Source organism: Typha latifolia, chromosome 4 (genome assembly GCF_019914945.1).
Source record: "Typha latifolia isolate L0001 chromosome 4, TyphaL0001v2, whole genome shotgun sequence".
In the NCBI taxonomy this organism is placed as follows: Eukaryota; Viridiplantae; Streptophyta; class Magnoliopsida; order Poales; family Typhaceae; genus Typha; species Typha latifolia.
The window spans coordinates 9,224,183-9,243,218 of record NC_133089.1 but is presented as its reverse complement, the minus strand read 5'-3'; the positions used below and the strand labels follow the sequence as shown (position 1 = coordinate 9,243,218).

At 36.3% G+C, this 19,036-nt stretch overlaps 1 protein-coding gene across 1 annotated transcript; it reads left to right on the top strand.

Annotated features, from left to right (window-relative positions):
- The first annotated feature begins 227 nt into the window (after nucleotides 1–227).
- LOC140787395 (F-box protein At1g55000) lies at nucleotides 228–18,641 on the top strand. Its single transcript, XM_073136291.1, has 2 exons — nucleotides 228–709; nucleotides 18,061–18,641. The coding sequence occupies exons 1-2, from the start codon at nucleotides 284–286 to the stop codon at nucleotides 18,433–18,435; spliced, it is 801 nt and encodes a 266-aa protein (XP_072992392.1). The 5' UTR covers nucleotides 228–283; the 3' UTR covers nucleotides 18,436–18,641.
- Nucleotides 18,642–19,036: the final 395 nt, after the last annotated feature.

Below are 19,036 nucleotides of genomic sequence, written 5' to 3'. Positions count from 1 at the left end.
GGTTTAGGAGCTCAACAACGTGCCACCAAAAATAAGGAAATCCAAATAAATTAAACTCAAAGCAAAAAAGGAGGCGACAAAGCCCCTCACGTCAGTGTTGGTTTAGGAGCTTAACAATATGCCAAAAAAATAAGAAAATTGAAATAAACTAAACGGAAAGCAAGTCCGTCGCGTGACGCACGTGATCTCCGAAATACTTGTTAATAGCCAAGCATGTCATCTACATCAATCTTATCTCGTGTGTCCCGGACGGCTCTGACAACCGTCATCGGGCCATATCATCATGGGATGCTGCGGAGAAGACGATGAGGATCTCCTCAAACTACTTGTCACCCCAAATTCTAACACTAGCCCTAACCCTAATCTCGAGATCTCATTCTCTCCCTCTTCTTCTTCGGAGGTGCTGTCCCCAATGAATTCCCACTTCTCGGCGCTCTCGTCTCGCGACCTCCTCCGCTCAATCCTGGAGCTTCTCCCACCGTCCGATCTCGCCCGGGCGGCGTGCGTATGCCGTCTGTGGAGGGCCGTGGCTTCCGAACGGGAAATGTTTGAGCGAGCCTTCCGTGAGCCGTGGAAGGTTCGTCGCGTTCTCGGGGATCCGTCCTCCTCCGCCTTTTGGCGACATCCCTCCCTCGATCGCTTTGCCATTTCCCATCGCCTCCTGCGTGGCGACAGCGTCGCCGGCCTCGCCCTCAAGTACGCGGTCCAGGTAACCCTTGAGATCCTCCTTCTTACTTCCCTTTCTTGAATTGGATGACAATTGTTCTTGAGTGATGAAGTATACTTGTTTGATGATAGAAATTATTGGTCAGCGAGATCTTCTGTTGCGTTAACAATTGGTTTTGTTTGACATCGACTCATTCTCTGTTGATCGTCCATAGATGCTTTTGCTGTATTGTTCTTGATCAAATCTAAGTTCATTATATCATGTTGTAGTTAGTCAATAAATGGTCGTTGTTTACTTTGTTGAAGAGGGGAAGGGCAAGGCAAGTTCCGAATTTGATTGAGGGAAGGTTCATCTTAATTAAGGGGATGCTTTCCGATAATTGTAAGGAAAATGCAAGAGTTATGTTACAGGTAGAGTTTAAATGTTTTTTATGTAGAACATTAACACTTCCAGAGAGATTTAAAAATTGGTGTACCTTCTGAGTTTTTATGGTGTTTATAGCAAAGATGGACTTTAAGGAGTATTGTTTCTCAATGATAATGATGCCATTTTACATTTTTGACTTTAGAAAAGGGTGACAGTATAATGCTTGCTTTCATTATCATTGCTGAACTAAAAATTATATTTCCGTCAGTTTGGTGGTATTGGGGTTTCATGGAAAGCCTATATTAGGTGAAGTAAACAGACAATAAGTTATAAGCTGAATATTATTAGTTATGGTATACTAATTTTACTTTCAATATGTTATGCTTTGAGGGGCTTTAGGTGTTTCCTGGTTTGATAATTTTAAGCAAGGTATACAAAAATGTGGAAGTTCTAAATTAGATTGTAGTCCATTGCTTTTTTAATTGGACAGAACTGAACCGCATAGGCCAATATGGATTAATTTCAGCTAGTTTGATATGAAATACATGTCACAACCCCTAAAGTTGTAAATCTTGGATTCTATAGTGGGTTTTGAGACCAACTATTGAGAACATTATATATATATATATATATATATAGATGATTTGCCATTGGTGTCACTAGTTGTGCTCGTCATTGGCGTTGGTATCAAAGCTTGATTGGGAGTGGATCGGATAGAATAAGAGGGCAGAATGTGAGATTGTTTGGAGTTCTGTATCCTCACTTCTCTTTTTCTCTATTTCATTTGCCATCAAATTGAATTGAATGGCCTTGATTGGAGGCTCAAATTATGATCAGAATATACACGGGAGGTGAGTGGTTGTAGTATGGGGTGGTATTGTAAAGACAGTAGTCAACCCCTTTTTGTTCCTTTTCATTTCTTTGTTCTTTTTAATTTTAATGTTTGCTTCCTTGGTTCGTCTAATAGAGGGACGAAATCAAACCTCTAGTTCCTTTGTGATATAGGTGGCCCTTTTCGGAAAAACGCATCCCTTTTTAATGCAATTCAAAATTTTGGACAAATGTTGTAGAACATGTGATCAACATTTTAAGTTGCATTAAATTTGTAGTAGAGCAAGTTCTATCCTTTAGCTTGCTTGCTTGTAGGCATAGGTTGCATGCTATAGTACTTCTTTTGCATCAAATTGCATAACAGTCTTTTGCCCTACATCTAGGAACATGCATATTCATATGCCTAGAACTTATTTTGTTGCTTAAAATCAAGGTTCGTCAGATCGGCCAATTCCGATCCGCATCGGGATTAGCCAATTTTGATCAAATCGGGCTAGATCCATTATGGATTTGATCCGAATCCGACCCGGAGACATTAATTATTGATGTCCCCAAGCTCTTTCCCTTTCTCTCATTACTCTTTTCTTCTCACTTTCTCTATTTCACTCCTTTCGCTTTTATTCTCACTTGGCACTTTCTAACGGAGAGATCTAGCTCCAACGAACTCCGACAAACTCTGGTGATGCAAGTCTCACTCCAGTGAACTCCAACGAACTATGGTTCATCAAGTATTTATTATTTGAAACAATCATATGATTGATATGCTAGTTATTATTCTCCTCAATATTCTTCTCAGTATCTTCAGACATAAGATCTACATATTGATTATTATCCTCCTCAGAGACAATATGATCTATTTGATATGAATGATATGATGCAATTACTTTTTCGAGCACCAGACTCTAGACATCATTATTTTCAAACTTATGGTGATTATGATGACGACCACGGGAATTTACGAGAGCCAATTCAGTATTCATTGAATTTTAACTTTTGAGTAAGTATTTTTATTTAATTTTTAAGGCCCATATATAAATAACTATTATTTTCTTATTTTTTTGTCATGTTTTCTAAATTTTTATAATTTTTTTTGCATTTTATAATAATACTTAAGAATTTTATGTAATTAAAAATATTAGATCCGATCTGGGCGATCGATACGGCTAATCCAACAGATATGTATCATTTTCTCGGAAGGCTGATTTCGATCCCTATTTTTCGAACCTTGCTTCAAATCATTCAATAGGTCTAAAGGATGGTTCAACATCATTTGAGAACATGTTTGGTACAAACTCCAACATAGATATCATCGAAGAAGGTGTCGCTTTGCTGCAACAGCAAGTGGCACCACTATAACGTGGAATGGATCAAATCTACAACACTCGGTAGAAATCCAAGTGCAACCACCACAACAAAACCATCCTGAGGCTCGTACTATAGGATCACCCTATGGATAGGAGACATGGATGAGACTATGATAAGAATCCTAAACCTATAGCTAAGTGGGATCATGGCATCAAAATTGACATAGAAGAGTTTGAGGGTAGACTTCTACCTCATGATTCTTAAACTTGGTTGATAAAATGGGCCGGTTTTTGAATGGAAAGAAATTCTAGATATGATAAAAGAGTACAATTTGTAAACTTAAAATTGAACGATCATGCACTTGTATGGTGGAAACAAGTCCAACCATATTGGGTTAGAGAGGGCAAAGAGAAAATAAGCTCTTGGCCTATGATAAAACAAAAATTTCGAGGGCAGTTCCTTCCCAGTGATTACAAACAAACCCTATTTCAAAAATTCACCATCTGCATCAAGGGTCTAGAATTGTCTAGGAGTACACTGAGGACGTTTATAATTTTCTTGCATGAAACAATAAACAATATTCAAGAAGATGAAGATCAAAAGACCACTGGTTATGTCACAGGACTCTGTCATTTCATCCCAAGATTGATTGACCATGTGTGACTTGTCTAGACAACTTATAACAAAGCCCTCAAAGCTGAGGCAAAGCTTAGACGTCTAGGAGTGCACAAATTTGAGCAGGATAAGTGATGTAGAACGATAGTATCAATGGAGAAGAAGATGACAAACCATCCACCAATAGGTTGTTGGAATCCATGCACAAAAGAGAAAGAAAAGTAGATAATCTCAAAATATTCATTAATTCCAAATGATAATTGTAAAAAAGACAAAAGACTAAAAACCCCATCAAGTAAAAGACTAAAATATCCTCATGTAAAAATCTCTCGCTCATGACTTGTTGCCCAACTAAAGCGTCACTGGATGGGTTGCCCTCTCTGCGTTTGCGTGAGTACACGTGCCTGAATGTGGTGTTCGCACCAATAAGAATTCTTTGATTTCTTTTGGAAGAACTCATGCTGTCAAGCAAGGATAAATTGAGCCCACACCATGATGGGTTATGGTACCAAAAGATCGGCTACGGAACAATTCCTTCAAGATCTGGATTTATTACAGGAATCAGTCCGCGCAACCGTGGGAAAATATTCAACAAATATTCTCCTGTAGTTAGAAAATTACGAAACCAATTAGATTATATCTGTGACTCCCTGATCTATAATTTTCATATTTACGCCCTTCGTAGATTTGAACTATAACTGAGATGAAAACACGAAAGAACACGCGTGATGGTGGTGGTGACGGGTAGAGTGGATGTTAAGGTTATGAATGATTATGGAGATAAAGGTGGATGGTGGATGTGGTTAAGGGATAAAGACGAAGGGGAAGAAGTGGTCGAGATCCTAAAGAAGAGGGAGAACTCGACAGACGAGGGAGATTAGAAGTTAGGAGAGACCTTGCTACGGTAGAGATGGAAGGATGGTGAAGAGGAGGAGGAAGAGAGAATAGAGGGAAGATAGGAGGCAAGAAATTAATAATCTAATAGCATAATAAATTTGGCTGCCATCTACACCTTTATAGAGGCTAGCCAACAAGCTCTAATACAATAACTAACCCTAATCCTAGTGCAATCCTGCTGATCGTGTTCGAATGCACAAAAAACGTTCTCTTTATGTGCGAATGTGATGCAGGCGTTCGAATGCGTTCGACCGCGTTCGAATGCGCTTTTCGTGTCTTCTATATTTGCAAATCTGATGCAGGTATTTGCAAGGGCGTTCGAACGCGACTCCTCCTGCGTTCGAACGCGACTCCTCCTGCGTTCGAACGCGACCTACATGAATTTTATTTTAATGAAAATAAATAACTAATGTAATAAGAAAAGACTCTAACAAGGTGTATCACGCCACTTTACCTCCTAAATAGAATTATGATACAAATGCAAAAAACAAAGGTGTTTTAGGGCCTCCCTTATCTTTCACTTATTTTAAATGTAAAAAACTTAGGCACCAATCTTCTCCTTTGAGAAAATTTACACCCCAAGCAAACTTAATTGAACAAGATGAAAATGAAGATGAATGAGAGAGAAAGAGAGGAGAGTGACACTGAGGTTGACGAGGAGCAATATTTTAAAAGGCGGCTGTGGATGCTGGGTGGTCACCCCAACGCTTAGCGCCAATGCACAAGGCGGATAGCAAGGCGGTCTAGCATTTTTATATTAAAATAATAAAAAAATATGATTTATTTGTATTTTTAATACTAATATAGTATATATATTCGAAGCACTATGCCACATATCAAATAACATAATCATAATTTACAATTCACAACTATAACAAGTTCACAAATATTACAACTAAAGATCTAAAACAAATAATAAGTTCACAAGAATCACAACTAAATAATCCAAAACAAATAATATAATCATCGATTCAAAATTATCAAATTCATAACAAGTTCACAATTATCAAAAAAATCACTTTCATAACAAGTTCACATTTATAACAAGTTCACATTTATAACAAGTTCACATTTATAATAACTTCATATTCAAAATTAGACTTATAGTCTTCTTTACAATCTTCCAATGGAGCTTTATTTACCAATAAATTATCATTTGAATCATTATCATCTGTTTTTTTATCTAACTGGATCAATTGCTCATCTAGAGAAATGGAAGGAGTGCTACTAGTAGTAGCTTGAGCAACTCTAGTGCACCTCATTGATGATAAGAATTCTTCCGCACCTGATGCTTTTATCACCATCTTCTAAGTTAACCCTTCATTGGAAGACTTTTTGCTCTTAAAAATCATTATCCAATCAATCAATTACATTATTTCTCTTTTGAAGCCATATGATCCTTCTCTTTTGCTATCTTTCAATCTCTCATTCTTGCATTAAATTGTATATAAACTGGATTATGCAATCTTTTCACTTTCAATCTATTTCTTTTCTTTGAATGAATCTGAAAAGAAATACCAAATTAATATGAGCCAATTATAATTTAAAATTGACAACTTAATTAATACAATGATACATTACCCATTCAAATAAGCTCTAATTTCTTTTACATCTAGATGAGCTACATGTCGAATTAAGAATCTTATTTGCCATATTTTTCAGGTACGGGGTGCCAGCTCCATATGCACTCTACCAATGAGTTAATATCCTATTCAGCATTAAGTCTATATAATGGGCTACACAAGATGCCTAGTATATGCAGGAATATTTATCTTTTAGCAATCGAGCAGTTGCTAAATTAGCAGCAACATTATTCGTCACAATTTGGAGAATATTTTCCTCTCCCACTTCTTTGATACCATCAACAACAATATTATAGATGTATTCACCTATATGAGTCTTTAGAGCAATCAACAGAACACAGAAAACTAACCCCCAACTCACAACTAACACATAAATTCATAATGCTTTTTCCTTTTGGATCTCTCCAAGCGCCAATCAAAATTGAGCAACCATTTTTTTCCATGCAACCCTATGATTTTTCAAATCATCATTTGTTTTAGCCACTTGCTCTTTTAAAGGTGGCGCATGCAATTCATTCATAAATGCTGTCTTATTATCCTGTGCCATACTGATAACTACTTCTATCAATATATGAAATGATTTATCATTGATAGCATTAAAAAAATGCCACATTTGTAAACCCAGTGAGGTAAATAGTTATTCACCTTATCTCTTTCTTATTTTGCAAAGGAATCTTTTATGTTTGTTCGTACCATCTTTCCCCGCTCTCTAACTGTAACTTCTGGATCAATAGAGGTGAATTTACTCATAGGACCTCTACTCCTTGGTCTTTTACTGTAAACATTTGAAAATTTTTAAATCTTCACTCTCTACATATGTTTAGTTTTGCCTTTAATTCTGCTGCCTCTCTTGATTTCTCTTCCTTTTTCTTTTGATTTTCCTGTAGATGATCGATGATAATTTTTTTGGCCTCATCACTAGCTTTTGAACAAGGCCAACATCACCTCTAATGTTAGCAATATGCTTTTTAAATTTACTAATTTTTTCTTAGTAACCTTTCTATAGAATCTATATTTCATTGTGTTGGTTTTATTTTTAATTTGGAAGGTATCAATATTTTCATCTTGAATTATTGGAGCCAATATGCACAAAATATTCAGATGATGTAGACTTAGCCACAAAAGCTTCATTTCTGATTATTTTCTCTATATATAAAATTGAGGCCATTGGGTAATTCACAAACTAACTTTCAAAATAGCAAGTAATTGAATAATTAATTAATTTACAAACTAACTAGTATATCAGAATAACAAACTAACTAGCAATCTAGTATATCATAATAACAAACTAACTAGTAGTCTAGCATATCGGATATCACATTAACAATAAAAAAAAAGTATGTAAGGGCAGAAGTAATTTTTTTTTGAATCAAAATTCAAAACAATTCAAGACAATTCAAATTAATTAATTTCTCTAGCAAACTAATTAGCAATTGATTCCGCAAGCATAATAGATTAACAATAATTACTAATTAGTAATTGGAACTAATACGGTGATAGTCAGGGTGTTCGGCAGTGAAAGAATTCAAAGAAATTGACATAAAATTACTAGTTACAAGAATTAGAAAAACTAACATTGTCAGCTTTCTTCTAGCATTTAGCAAACTAATTAGTTGAATAATCATTATTCATTTATGATATGGGCATCATCTTCAATTTGACCAAAATAAAGTTGCTTGAGTCCAATTTTGGTCTAATTGATTTAATTAGACTCAAACATTTAATTTGTTAAGTTGATTTTTAATTCAAATGATCAATTGAATTAGTCAATTGATAGATTTGATAAGCCTATATACGGGGGATGTCCGCTGAGTTATTACCTAAATTGGGTTAGTCAATTTAGGTAAGACCTAATCAATTAGGATCCTATTAGGAATTGAATTTCTATTAAAATCTCAATTGATAGTTATGGTAAGCTTATACGTGGGGGATGTCCACATTGATTTATTACCTAAACTAGGTTAGTCAATTTAGGTAAGATGATCAATTAGAGTCCTATTAGGAAATAAGTTCCTATTAGAATAAGCTAGAATCAAAATTGTTAACCTATTTAAGGGTTATTGCATGAGAAACAAGGGACGATTGGAATAAGATTTATTTGAGATCTCTCATTTTCTCCCCTATGGTCTTTTTCTTCTCTTTCCCTTCCTCTCTAAACCTCTTCTTTAATCTCTACTTTTTATTGGTTACTACTGCTATCCAGAAGATTCGAGTAGTAAAAGAGAATCTTTAGGTGCCCGGACGTGAAGAGGAAGACTTGGTTTTAAAGTAAAAGTACTACTATTCCATTTATTCATAAACCTAAACTCTAAAGTCTTTCCTTACACCATATTTTAGGCTTTTCTACTATCAATATACCTATTTAAGAGTTGAGAAAGCTACTGCCTTATCTGAGTGGTTTTTTTGCTTTCCATCTAGTAGTGATCCTTTTAATCAATTAATTTTTCCCAAATTTTCTATTTTTATTTTTTAAAAAAGATTTAATTAGATTAATACATAGTTTAAATAGTAAATATATTATTTTATCTATAAGTTAATATTTAATTTGATAAGATATTAGTTTATTAAAATTGTATTTTTAATGTTATTAGTACATATAAAAATTATTTTAACAATACTATAATTTATAAAATAATTATTATATCAATTAAATACTATATTATTAAGAATTCTATAATATTGATATTTACAAAAATAATATTTAATAATAGTAATACTTTTTAAAATGTGTTTATTTTTATGGAATATTAAATTATTGACATTTATGCTATTTAAATTAAATTTTATTTATTTAGTATAAAATAAAAAAAATATGATAAGAGATGAGAGAGAGTAGAGAGGAGTGATAAATTATAATAAGATGTTGATATGATATTTAAGAGAGAAGAGAGGAGTAATGACTTATGATAAGATGTTTGAAAGAGATAAAAAGATAAATGATAAATTATAATAATATTTTAAAAAGAGGTTGTAGTCAAATCAAAGGTAAATTGGTAATTGGGTTAATGTGTGGTATAAGATGTAATTTTGATAAATAATGTTTATATTATGGAATATGGCTATTTTGATGTTTAGCTGTTATTTTAGAATAAGAGGTTGTATTCTGGAATAAAATTTTTTGTTATTCCTAAAGTGAACGGGGGCTAAGGGTCTAGGAGGATAAGCCAGTCGAGGAGATTAGAGGCGGCGTAACCGTGGTACGAGAGAACAAGAGGAGAGGAAAAGATTCGGGGAAAAACTTAATTCATTCAATAATGATCATAATGTTGCTTTCTACATATTTAGGGGCTAACCTAACAAGTAAAATAGTCAAAAGACAACTCTAGAAATAGTGCAGATTCACTGGTTGCTTTCGAACGCGGTCGAGCGTATTCGAACGCGCTAAATACGTTCTCTGTATTTGCGAACGTACGCAGGCGTTTAAACGGGGGCGTTCTAATGTGACATCAAACGCGCTAAACACGTTCTACGTATTTGCGAACATATGCAGGCATTTGAACGGGGCGTTTGAACGCGACAATCAGAAAATTTTTTTATCCCAGAAAGAAAAGAAAAAAAATTCAGCTCGAGATAACAAGGTCCAATCTCAGTCATATCAATCCACCATGCTTCCGCCACCTTGTCCTCAAGGTGTGCAATGAGGGAAGCTATAACACCCACAACCCTAAACACGTGCATGGCATGAGCCCACATGGCATGTGCGTGGCATTTGACCATTTGCTTAGTTACTAACAATCAAATAAACTTGTATAAATATCATAAATTATTCACGACATCTAAACTAAGAATAAAATAAGTTTAACTGTCAACAATACACGGATAACCCTACTTGGGCCCCACATAGGCCATAATACATCATCAAGAGCTTTTCACCATAACATACACACAACGGTGGTATATACATCATTATACAAGTACAAAGTCACCTGCTAAAATATAAGATAATGATAAAGACACTTTGGAGAATGTCTACTAATACATCAAATAAGATAACTCATCTAGCGCAAAACACTAACCACATACTACTCTTCACCCACTAGCAAGGTCTCTAAGGGAGTAAGTATCCTGCTCCACTCGCTCACTTGGGTTTTTGGAAAGGAGAAAACAAATAGAGTCATGAGCTAAAGGCTCAGTGATTAGACCTTATCCCGAATCAATGATGCCAAATAGAGAGTAAATCATGTATTGGATAATATGAATCAAAAAGCAGCATTATACCATGTATGAGCATGTATATATGTATCCTTAATGACATATATAAATGAAATCAATTCTCATGAATGAGCATATTATATTCTCAACAAAAAGTATATCATATGATGAAATTACCATATAACATTACCGAACATAACAACATATCATGTATAACAATTATGATCCAATAATACTAGTCACATTAATGATGATGCATGATGCATGCCAACTACTAGATAATCATATATGTTAGAGCCAGATATAATCCACATATTTCTCACTATCACAATCATTCGTCTCAACTCTAAATATCATCCACCATGCTGGACTACGGTACTCGGCCCCAAACTCGATACACATCATATCATAAGCTCAGAGAATACCTTGTCATATGCTAAGAGTATCTTTGTAGATAAATCATACTCTGCGATACGCTAAGGGTATCTCTGTGGATAAATCATACCCTGTCATACGCTAAGAATATCTCAGAAGAAAGTAATCATATCCTGCCATACGCTAAGGGTATATCAATGATAGTTGTACTCTATTATACGCTAAGAGTATAACCATTAGCTATCACCATACTCTACCATATGCTAAGAGTATGTCTAGTACCAGTCCGGACCAGATATCGTTCCAGCCATCACATCATATCACATCACATCACATACATATGTACTTTTATGATTTCCTATACATGATAAATCATATGCATATATCCAGTACAACAACAGATCATGCAACTCAAGAATTTAGGTGGTAAAGAAGCCAAGAGAAAAATGATGCAATGCCGACTCTAATAATGTATCTAACACATATACTTTTGTTAGTCTATCACATGCATATTCATGATAGAGATCATCTCGACATAAAACCATAACAGTATAATCATCTCTATATATCACCAATGTACTCATATCTCAGATCAGCCTAATCAAATGCATGATAAAAATATGCTTGACCGAAATTATCTCTAGGTAAAATCATATAATAATGCTGGAGGCAAAACATGCATGTACATAAGATATAATATATCCTAATTTGAGAAAGACGTCTAGGTGATAAGACTACTCACCACTACTGCAAATATCAAATAACCACTCGCTCACGTTACTACGACAACGATCAAGCTTCGATAGCTAGGTCCACAGGGTCCTTGAACAGGGGGGTCGGGATTTGAAATTATTTATAACAAATAATGTTAGTCTTTCTATTCACTAAAATTAACTCGGCAAAAGGATAGTTTCTTGTTGTAATTATGTACTCTTCATTTCTATATTTGTTTTGTTATTTATTAACCATAATTATATTATTTAATAGTGTATTTAAAATATAATTTATCTGTTTATTATTCTCCTTGATAATTAAGAAAATAAGAATTAAGTTACTGCAAATAATTACGTAAGAATATACGTACATAACCCTAATAATTACTATTACCTACCTAGGATTAAAATAGTAATTTATATTGCAGGTATTTTGCTAAACATGATATAATTAGAATTATATACTAATTATGATATAATTATATTTAATTTGTATAAACTAAATACATTAAATTAACTAAGCTAAACTAATTGTGCATATATATATATTTATATTTATATAACTATATATAGTGTTGGGCTCAGCCCAGCACCATGCACAGCGCCAAACGATGCAAGGGCGCTGGGCCAAGCCCAGCGCCAAACGCTGCAAGGGCGCTGGGCCGAGCCCAGCACTACTTGCAGGGTGCAGTCAAAGAGGAAAGAAGGGAAGAAGGAGGAGGAGAGGAAGAAGAAAGAGAAGAAGAAAGAAGAAGGAAGAAGAGGGTTGGGCCATGGGGGACGGGTGCGGCCGCTGGTGGCCACTCAGTGGCTGGCCTCTCGCCAGTGGCCTCGAGAGGAAGCCGACAAAGAGAGAAAGAGAGTGAGAGAGAGAGAGGGGGAGAAAAAGAGAGAGAGAGAGATAGAGAGAGAGAGAGAGAGAGAGAGAGAGAGAAAGAGAAGGAGGGAGGCTTATCGACACTAGTGGAGGCGGTGGGGAGGGAGGTTGCGGCGGCAGGGGCCCATCGTGCCAGCTGGCTCGGCCAAGTTGGCCGGGCCAGCGCGTGGCGCCCATCCCAGCTGCCACTGCATGGCACAAGGCTGTCGTGCCATGTAGTGAAGAAATTTATTTTATTTTATTTTTTATTTATTATTTATTTATTCTTTTTTTTGTTATATTTTCCTTTCCCCCTTGTAAAAATTTCGACCCCGAAATTTACATACCTCTAAATAATTCTGGATATTTGGATCGTATCTCATTCTCACGTTCCTAAGATGCCTCTTCTACTACATGGTTTCTCTACAAGATTTTTACTAAAGGTATTACTTTGGTTCTTAGTACTTTATCTCTCCTAGCAAGGACTTTCATAGGTTGCTCTTCATATGATAGGTTTTGCTGCAGCTGAATTGGTTCATAATGAATCACGTGCGATGGATCTGATATATATTTTCTTAATACTGACATATGGAACACATTATGAATTTGTGCTAAGTCAGGGGGTAAAGCTACTCTATAAGCTACAGGCCCCACTCGTCCAAGAATCTCATAAGGTCCTATATACCTAGGACTTAACTTTCCTTTCTTTCCAAAGCGAAACACACCCTTCTAAGGTGAAACTCTTAAGAATACTTTGTCCCCAACCTGAAACTCCAAATCACGCCTTCTATTATCAGCATAACTTTTCTGTCTACTTTGTGCCACCTTCATATGTTCTCTAATTGTCTTTATCTTCTCAATCGTAGCTTGCACTAGTATCGAGTTTTCAACCTTCTTTTTTCCAACTTCTTCCCAATCAATTGGTGATCTGCATTTCCTGCCATATAATGCTTCATAGGGAGGCGTACTAATGCTAGCATGATAGCTGTTATTATAAGCAAATTCTATCAATGGTAAATATTTGTCCCAACCCAATCCGAAATTAATTACACATGCTCTCAACATATCCTCTAATGATTGAATAGTACGCTCAGATTGACCATCTGTCTGAGGATGATAAGTTGTACTAAACTATAGTTTTGTTCCAAAAGACTGATGAAACTGCTTCCAAAATCTGGACACAAAATGAGGATCTCTATCTGAAGTAATACTAACAGGAATTCCATGGTGAGCAAAAATTTCATCTCTAAATAAGATAACTAATTTTTCCATTGAATTAGTAGTACTAACCGATATAGTACTAACCGATAAAAAGTGTGCTGATTTGGTTATTCTATCAATAATCACTCAAATTGCATTCTTCTCTTTCTGTGTCTTTGGTAACCCTGTCACAAAATCCATATTAATATGTTCCCATTTCCAATCAAGAATTTGCAAAGGTTGTAATGCACCTGCAGGCCTCTGATGCTCAATCTTGACTTGCTGACAAGTCAAACACCTAGCTACAAATTTCCCAATATTTCTTTTCATCCCTTTCCACCAAAATTTCCTTTTCAACTCATGATACATTTTTGTTCCCCTGAGGTGCATAGCATAAGCAGAAGTATGAGCTTTATTTAAAATTTCATTTCTAAGTCCTTCACAATTAGGAACATATAATCTGCCTCTAAAACGCAGTATCCTGATAGAGTCTATAGAGAAATCTGGTTTACTGGAATTCTGTACTTGTTTCACAATTTGCATAGCCTTAATATTAGTCTTTTGAGATGCATTAATTCTATCTATCAATGTAGGTTTGACAGTAAATTGTGCTAGTATACCGACTCCACTTCCCTTGGTCACAATTGGAACCTCTAGCCTTTGTAGATCCTTAAGTATCATGGTTTGTTGGGTAACTAAAAATGCTAGACCCCTAGCTGACTTTCTACTTAAGGCATCTGCAACAACATTTGCTTTACCTGGGTGATAATTTATGGTACAATCATAATCCTTCACTAATTCCAACCATCTCCTTTGCCGCAAATTAAGTTCTTTCTAAGTAAACAAATATTTTAGACTTTTATGATTTATAAACATTTCACATTTTTCCCCATATAGATAGTGTCGCCAAATTTTTAGAGCAAAAACTACAGCAGCCAACTCCAAATCATGAGTAGGATAATTCTGTTCATAATCTTTCAACTGTCTAGATGCATATGCCACTACATTACCATTTTGCATTAAAACACAACCTAATCTCTTGCGTGAGGCATCACAATACACTTGAAATCCTATTCCACTGGAAGGAATAATCAGAATTGGTGCACAAGTCAATCTTCTTTTTAACTCTTGAAAACTATTTTCACACTCTTCATTCCACTCAAATCTTTGATTCTTCCAAGTCAACCTGGTAAGAGGCATAGCTATCTTTGCATATCCTTCTACAAACCTTCTATAATACCTAGCCAGACCAAGAAAACTACGCACTTCCGAGATATTAGTTAGTTGACTCCATTTCAATACATCATCTATTTTGGATTGATCCACACTGATCCCTTCCTGTGATATAAAATGTCCCAGAAAGACCACCTGATCTAGCCAGAACTCACATTTTGAAAATTTGACAAATAATTTCTTCTCTCAAGATCTGGAGAATTAACCTCAAGTAATACTCATGTTCTTCCTTACTAGTTGAATATATTAGTATATCATCAACGAAAACTATTACAAATTGATCCAAATGAGGTTGGAAAACTCTATTCATCAGGTCCATGAAAACAGCTGGAGCATTGGTCAATCCAAATGGCATGACCAAAAGCTCATAATGTCCATATCTAGTACGGAAAGCAGTTTTAGAAATATCCTCCTTGCGGACTCTTAACTGATGGTAACCAGTCCTCAAGTCTATTTTGGAGAATACTCTAGCTCCCTTTAACTGGTCAAACAAATCATCAATGCGAGGTAGAGGATATTTATTCTTTATAGTCACTTGGTTCAGCTGTCTATAGTCTATACACAGCTTGAGTGTCCCATTCTTCTTCTTAACAAAAAGAACAAGCGCTCCCCAAGGAGAGAGACTAGGTCTTATAAAGCCTTTCGGTAGTAGTTCTTCCAATTGTATCTTAAGTTCTTTCAATTCTATTAGTGCTATTCTGTAAGTGGCTTTAGAAATAGGTGAAGTATCAGGTGCTAAATCAATTGAAAAGTTCACTTCCCTATCCGGGGGTAATTCGGGAAGATCATCTAGGAAAACATCAAGAAACTCTCTAACAACTCGAACATCTTCTAATTTGATCTTTTTATCAGTATCTCCTGACAGGCTAGCTAAGACACCTGTGCATCCTTTCTTTAATAATCTGCAAGCTTCAAATGCAGAGATTATTTCTATAGGATTGCTGAATTTATTGCTCTTAATTCTATATTCTGCCCCATCAGCTAAATTTATCACAATTTCTTTTCTATAGCAATCTATATTGGCATGATATGTAGCTAACCAATCCATCCCCAAGATAACATCAAAATCTGTCAGCTCTAGTGACAAAAGATCTACTTTGAACTCCCTATCCCCAAAACTAACTGTGCAAGATTTATAAGCAGAATCATTAACAACTGTCTCTCCTACTGGTGTGGCAATCAACAGAATATCCTCTAAAGGTTCCATTTGAATATCGGAATGGCAAGCAAAAGAACTTGAAATAAAGGAATGTGTGGCACCCGGATCAAATAAAACTCTTGCTGTATGAGAAAATAAATTCAGAGTACCTGTGGCCACATCATTAGATGCCAAAGCGTCGTGCTTCGTCATTGCGAAGATCCGGCCACCTCTAGACTTTTGACCAGGCTGAAAGGAACCTGCCCCACTAACTCCTCTGCCTTGGCCAGCCGTAGCAGATACCCTAAAAGGTGAGTTCTAGAAGATGCTGTAGTAGTCGTAATCGGGGCGGTGGCGGCACGTGGACAGTCACGACGGATATGACCAGGCTGCCCACACTCATAGCACAAACGTGGGTTAGGGCAATCTCGAAGATGATGACTATATTTGCCACATCCGAAGCAAGGACGACCTTGACTTGGCGGTCCCCTAGGAAATCCACTTCCTCTACCAACTGAGGATGGCCCACTCACACTGACCTGAGACACTGCCTAGCTGAGTCCTCCAGATCCCCGTGAATCAGATCAGTTAACAGATTAACCAAGTCTAATCACTGAGCTTTTAGCTCATGACTCTCTTTGTTTCTCCTTTCCAAAAACCCAGGTGAGCGAGTGGAGCAGAATACTCCCTTAGAGACCTTGCTAGTGGGTGAAGAGTAGTGTGTGGTTAGTGTTTTGTGCTAGATAAGTTATCTTATTTAATGTATTAGTAGACATTCTCCAAAGTGTCTTTATCTTTGTCTTATATTCTAGCAGGTGATTTTGTACTTGTATAATGATGTATATACTACTGTTGTGTGTATGTTATGGTGAAAAGCTCTTGATGATGTATTGTGGCCTATGTGGGGCCCAAGTAGGGTTATCCGTGTGTTGTTGATAGTTAAACTTGTTTTATTCTTAATTTAAATGTCGTGAATAATTTATGATGTTGATACATGTTTATTTAATTGTTAGTAATTAAGTAAATGGTCAGGTGCCATGCACGTGCCATGTGGGCTCGTGCCATGCACGTGTTTAGGGTTGTGGGTGTTACAGAAGCGATCAAAGCCTTTAGTCTGAGTAGAACTCATTGTACCCGACCTCTATATATAAAGGGGCTGAGCTTCTTTGTTTAGGCATGGAATGAAATGGAAGGAATATTGAGTTAAGTTTATTTACCTTGCATTATTTATCGTCTTTATCTTTTACCGTAGCTGTTAGATTGTCGTTATATTTCTAGGAGTAGATCTAAGTTAGAAACCCTAATTCTACTTCCAACCTATAGCCACCATCACCTCCAACAGCCACCCTATTCTACGGCCGTCCACCACCACTCTTGGCCGTCCGCCACCCTCCGATGAATCGCCGCAACGTCGGATATTTACTCTTCTGCCCCGTTCTGACCTTGTCCCACTATTTTAATTATATCTTTCCATCCAGATATCCGATTGATGTGAAACCAAAACCATCACCTAAATTTTTATAATTTTCTTACGTCCGGGTCAGTCCAGATCTGGTCCATAACAATTTATCTAGTTGAAGATTCAATTAAGTCAGATTTATTTCAAAACTCAAACTGATCTAATTTGGGATCAGTTTGACCTGATGCTCACATAAGTGAGAATGGTGATGGTTGGTGTGCAACCTTCAAGCTCTTGGTGCATGTTCATGGTGGAAATGTGTCCAAGACTGGTGATAATGAGCAGATACAATGCGACTGTTGAAGGGATCTATATTCATGGTGCCATGGCATCCCAGAATTGTCTTAGGCACTAAATTGTGAACTTCAAAGGCTTGGCGAGTGGCCTAGGCTAAGACTAAATTAAGAATGAGGAACATGGTGCTCCACTTGACCATTTCTCTTGATATTATGTCTTGTCTTCTGTTAATCTGATTGGTTTTTAGGCCTACCAACCATGCTCTTACAATTATGAATTTCAACTCATGCATATAGAGGAAACTCCTGCACACTAGGATTTTCTATCTTGTCTGCTCATGCACCAGGTTACTTTGTCCGGAAAGATATACAACATTTGTTAGGACACTGAGCTTATGAATTTCTTTTTGAAATGTTAAAGGTTACATTTGTAGGTGATGGACATAAAACGATTGAACTACATGATGAGTGACCATGGTATATACTCAAGAGAGAGGCTTCTCATACCAATAAGCAACTCAGAACTTCTTTTTGGTAGCACATGCTACATCGAATTGGATGAACATGCAAAACGAGAAGTTGCTGTACTGTATTTGGAGGGTGGCCCGAGTGCAAAAGAAGATTATTTGACAAACAATGCCATTACTAACAGACACAGAAGGAAAGTACTTGATTCGGTGAAGCGAAGCATGCAAGTTGATGACGGTACTGCTGAATACTACTTGTCCGTTGCAAATGGTGATCCAAGGGCTGCTATGTTGCAGTTCTCTGAGGATCTGACGTGGGAGCAGCAGACAAGAGGCCCATAGTAACATTTGGCTGCGTAAACTGTCATTTGATCATGCACATGCTTCTGTGTCTGTAATAAGTTGTACTGTTGATTGATACATGATATGTATGTATATGATACATCAAAATTAAACTTGAAGTATATATACCTTTGTAATTGTTGTCAATGGCATGCGAAATTGTGACTTAAGTGGCTTATATGTCGAGATTATATCAATTTCTGCAACTTCGGCCTTTTTATAGGAGCAATATTTGATATCTACGGCATGCTGTACCTGCCACTAGTGCTGAAATGAATAAATATTTTGCTGCCAATTTTAAATTGACTGAACATTAATTTTATTAGAGAATATTTTATTCAAGGTTCTAGTTGTTAGCTTCTTTACCGTTAAGCCGTCCGGAATGTCTAGTAGATCTGAATTGCTATAATACTAGCTGCAAAAGGATTAGATGGCAAACCTCTCAGCCGTGCAAGTTATGGCGTCTCTTCTGGTGCATCATATCATTTATGAACTGAGAAGACCCATCTATTCCAGTGGAAACGGACGAGGGCCAGCGAGAGGCAATCGCTTATGGAGGAATGGTTTTAAACTGATTGAAATAAAAGATTGTAATGGAGTT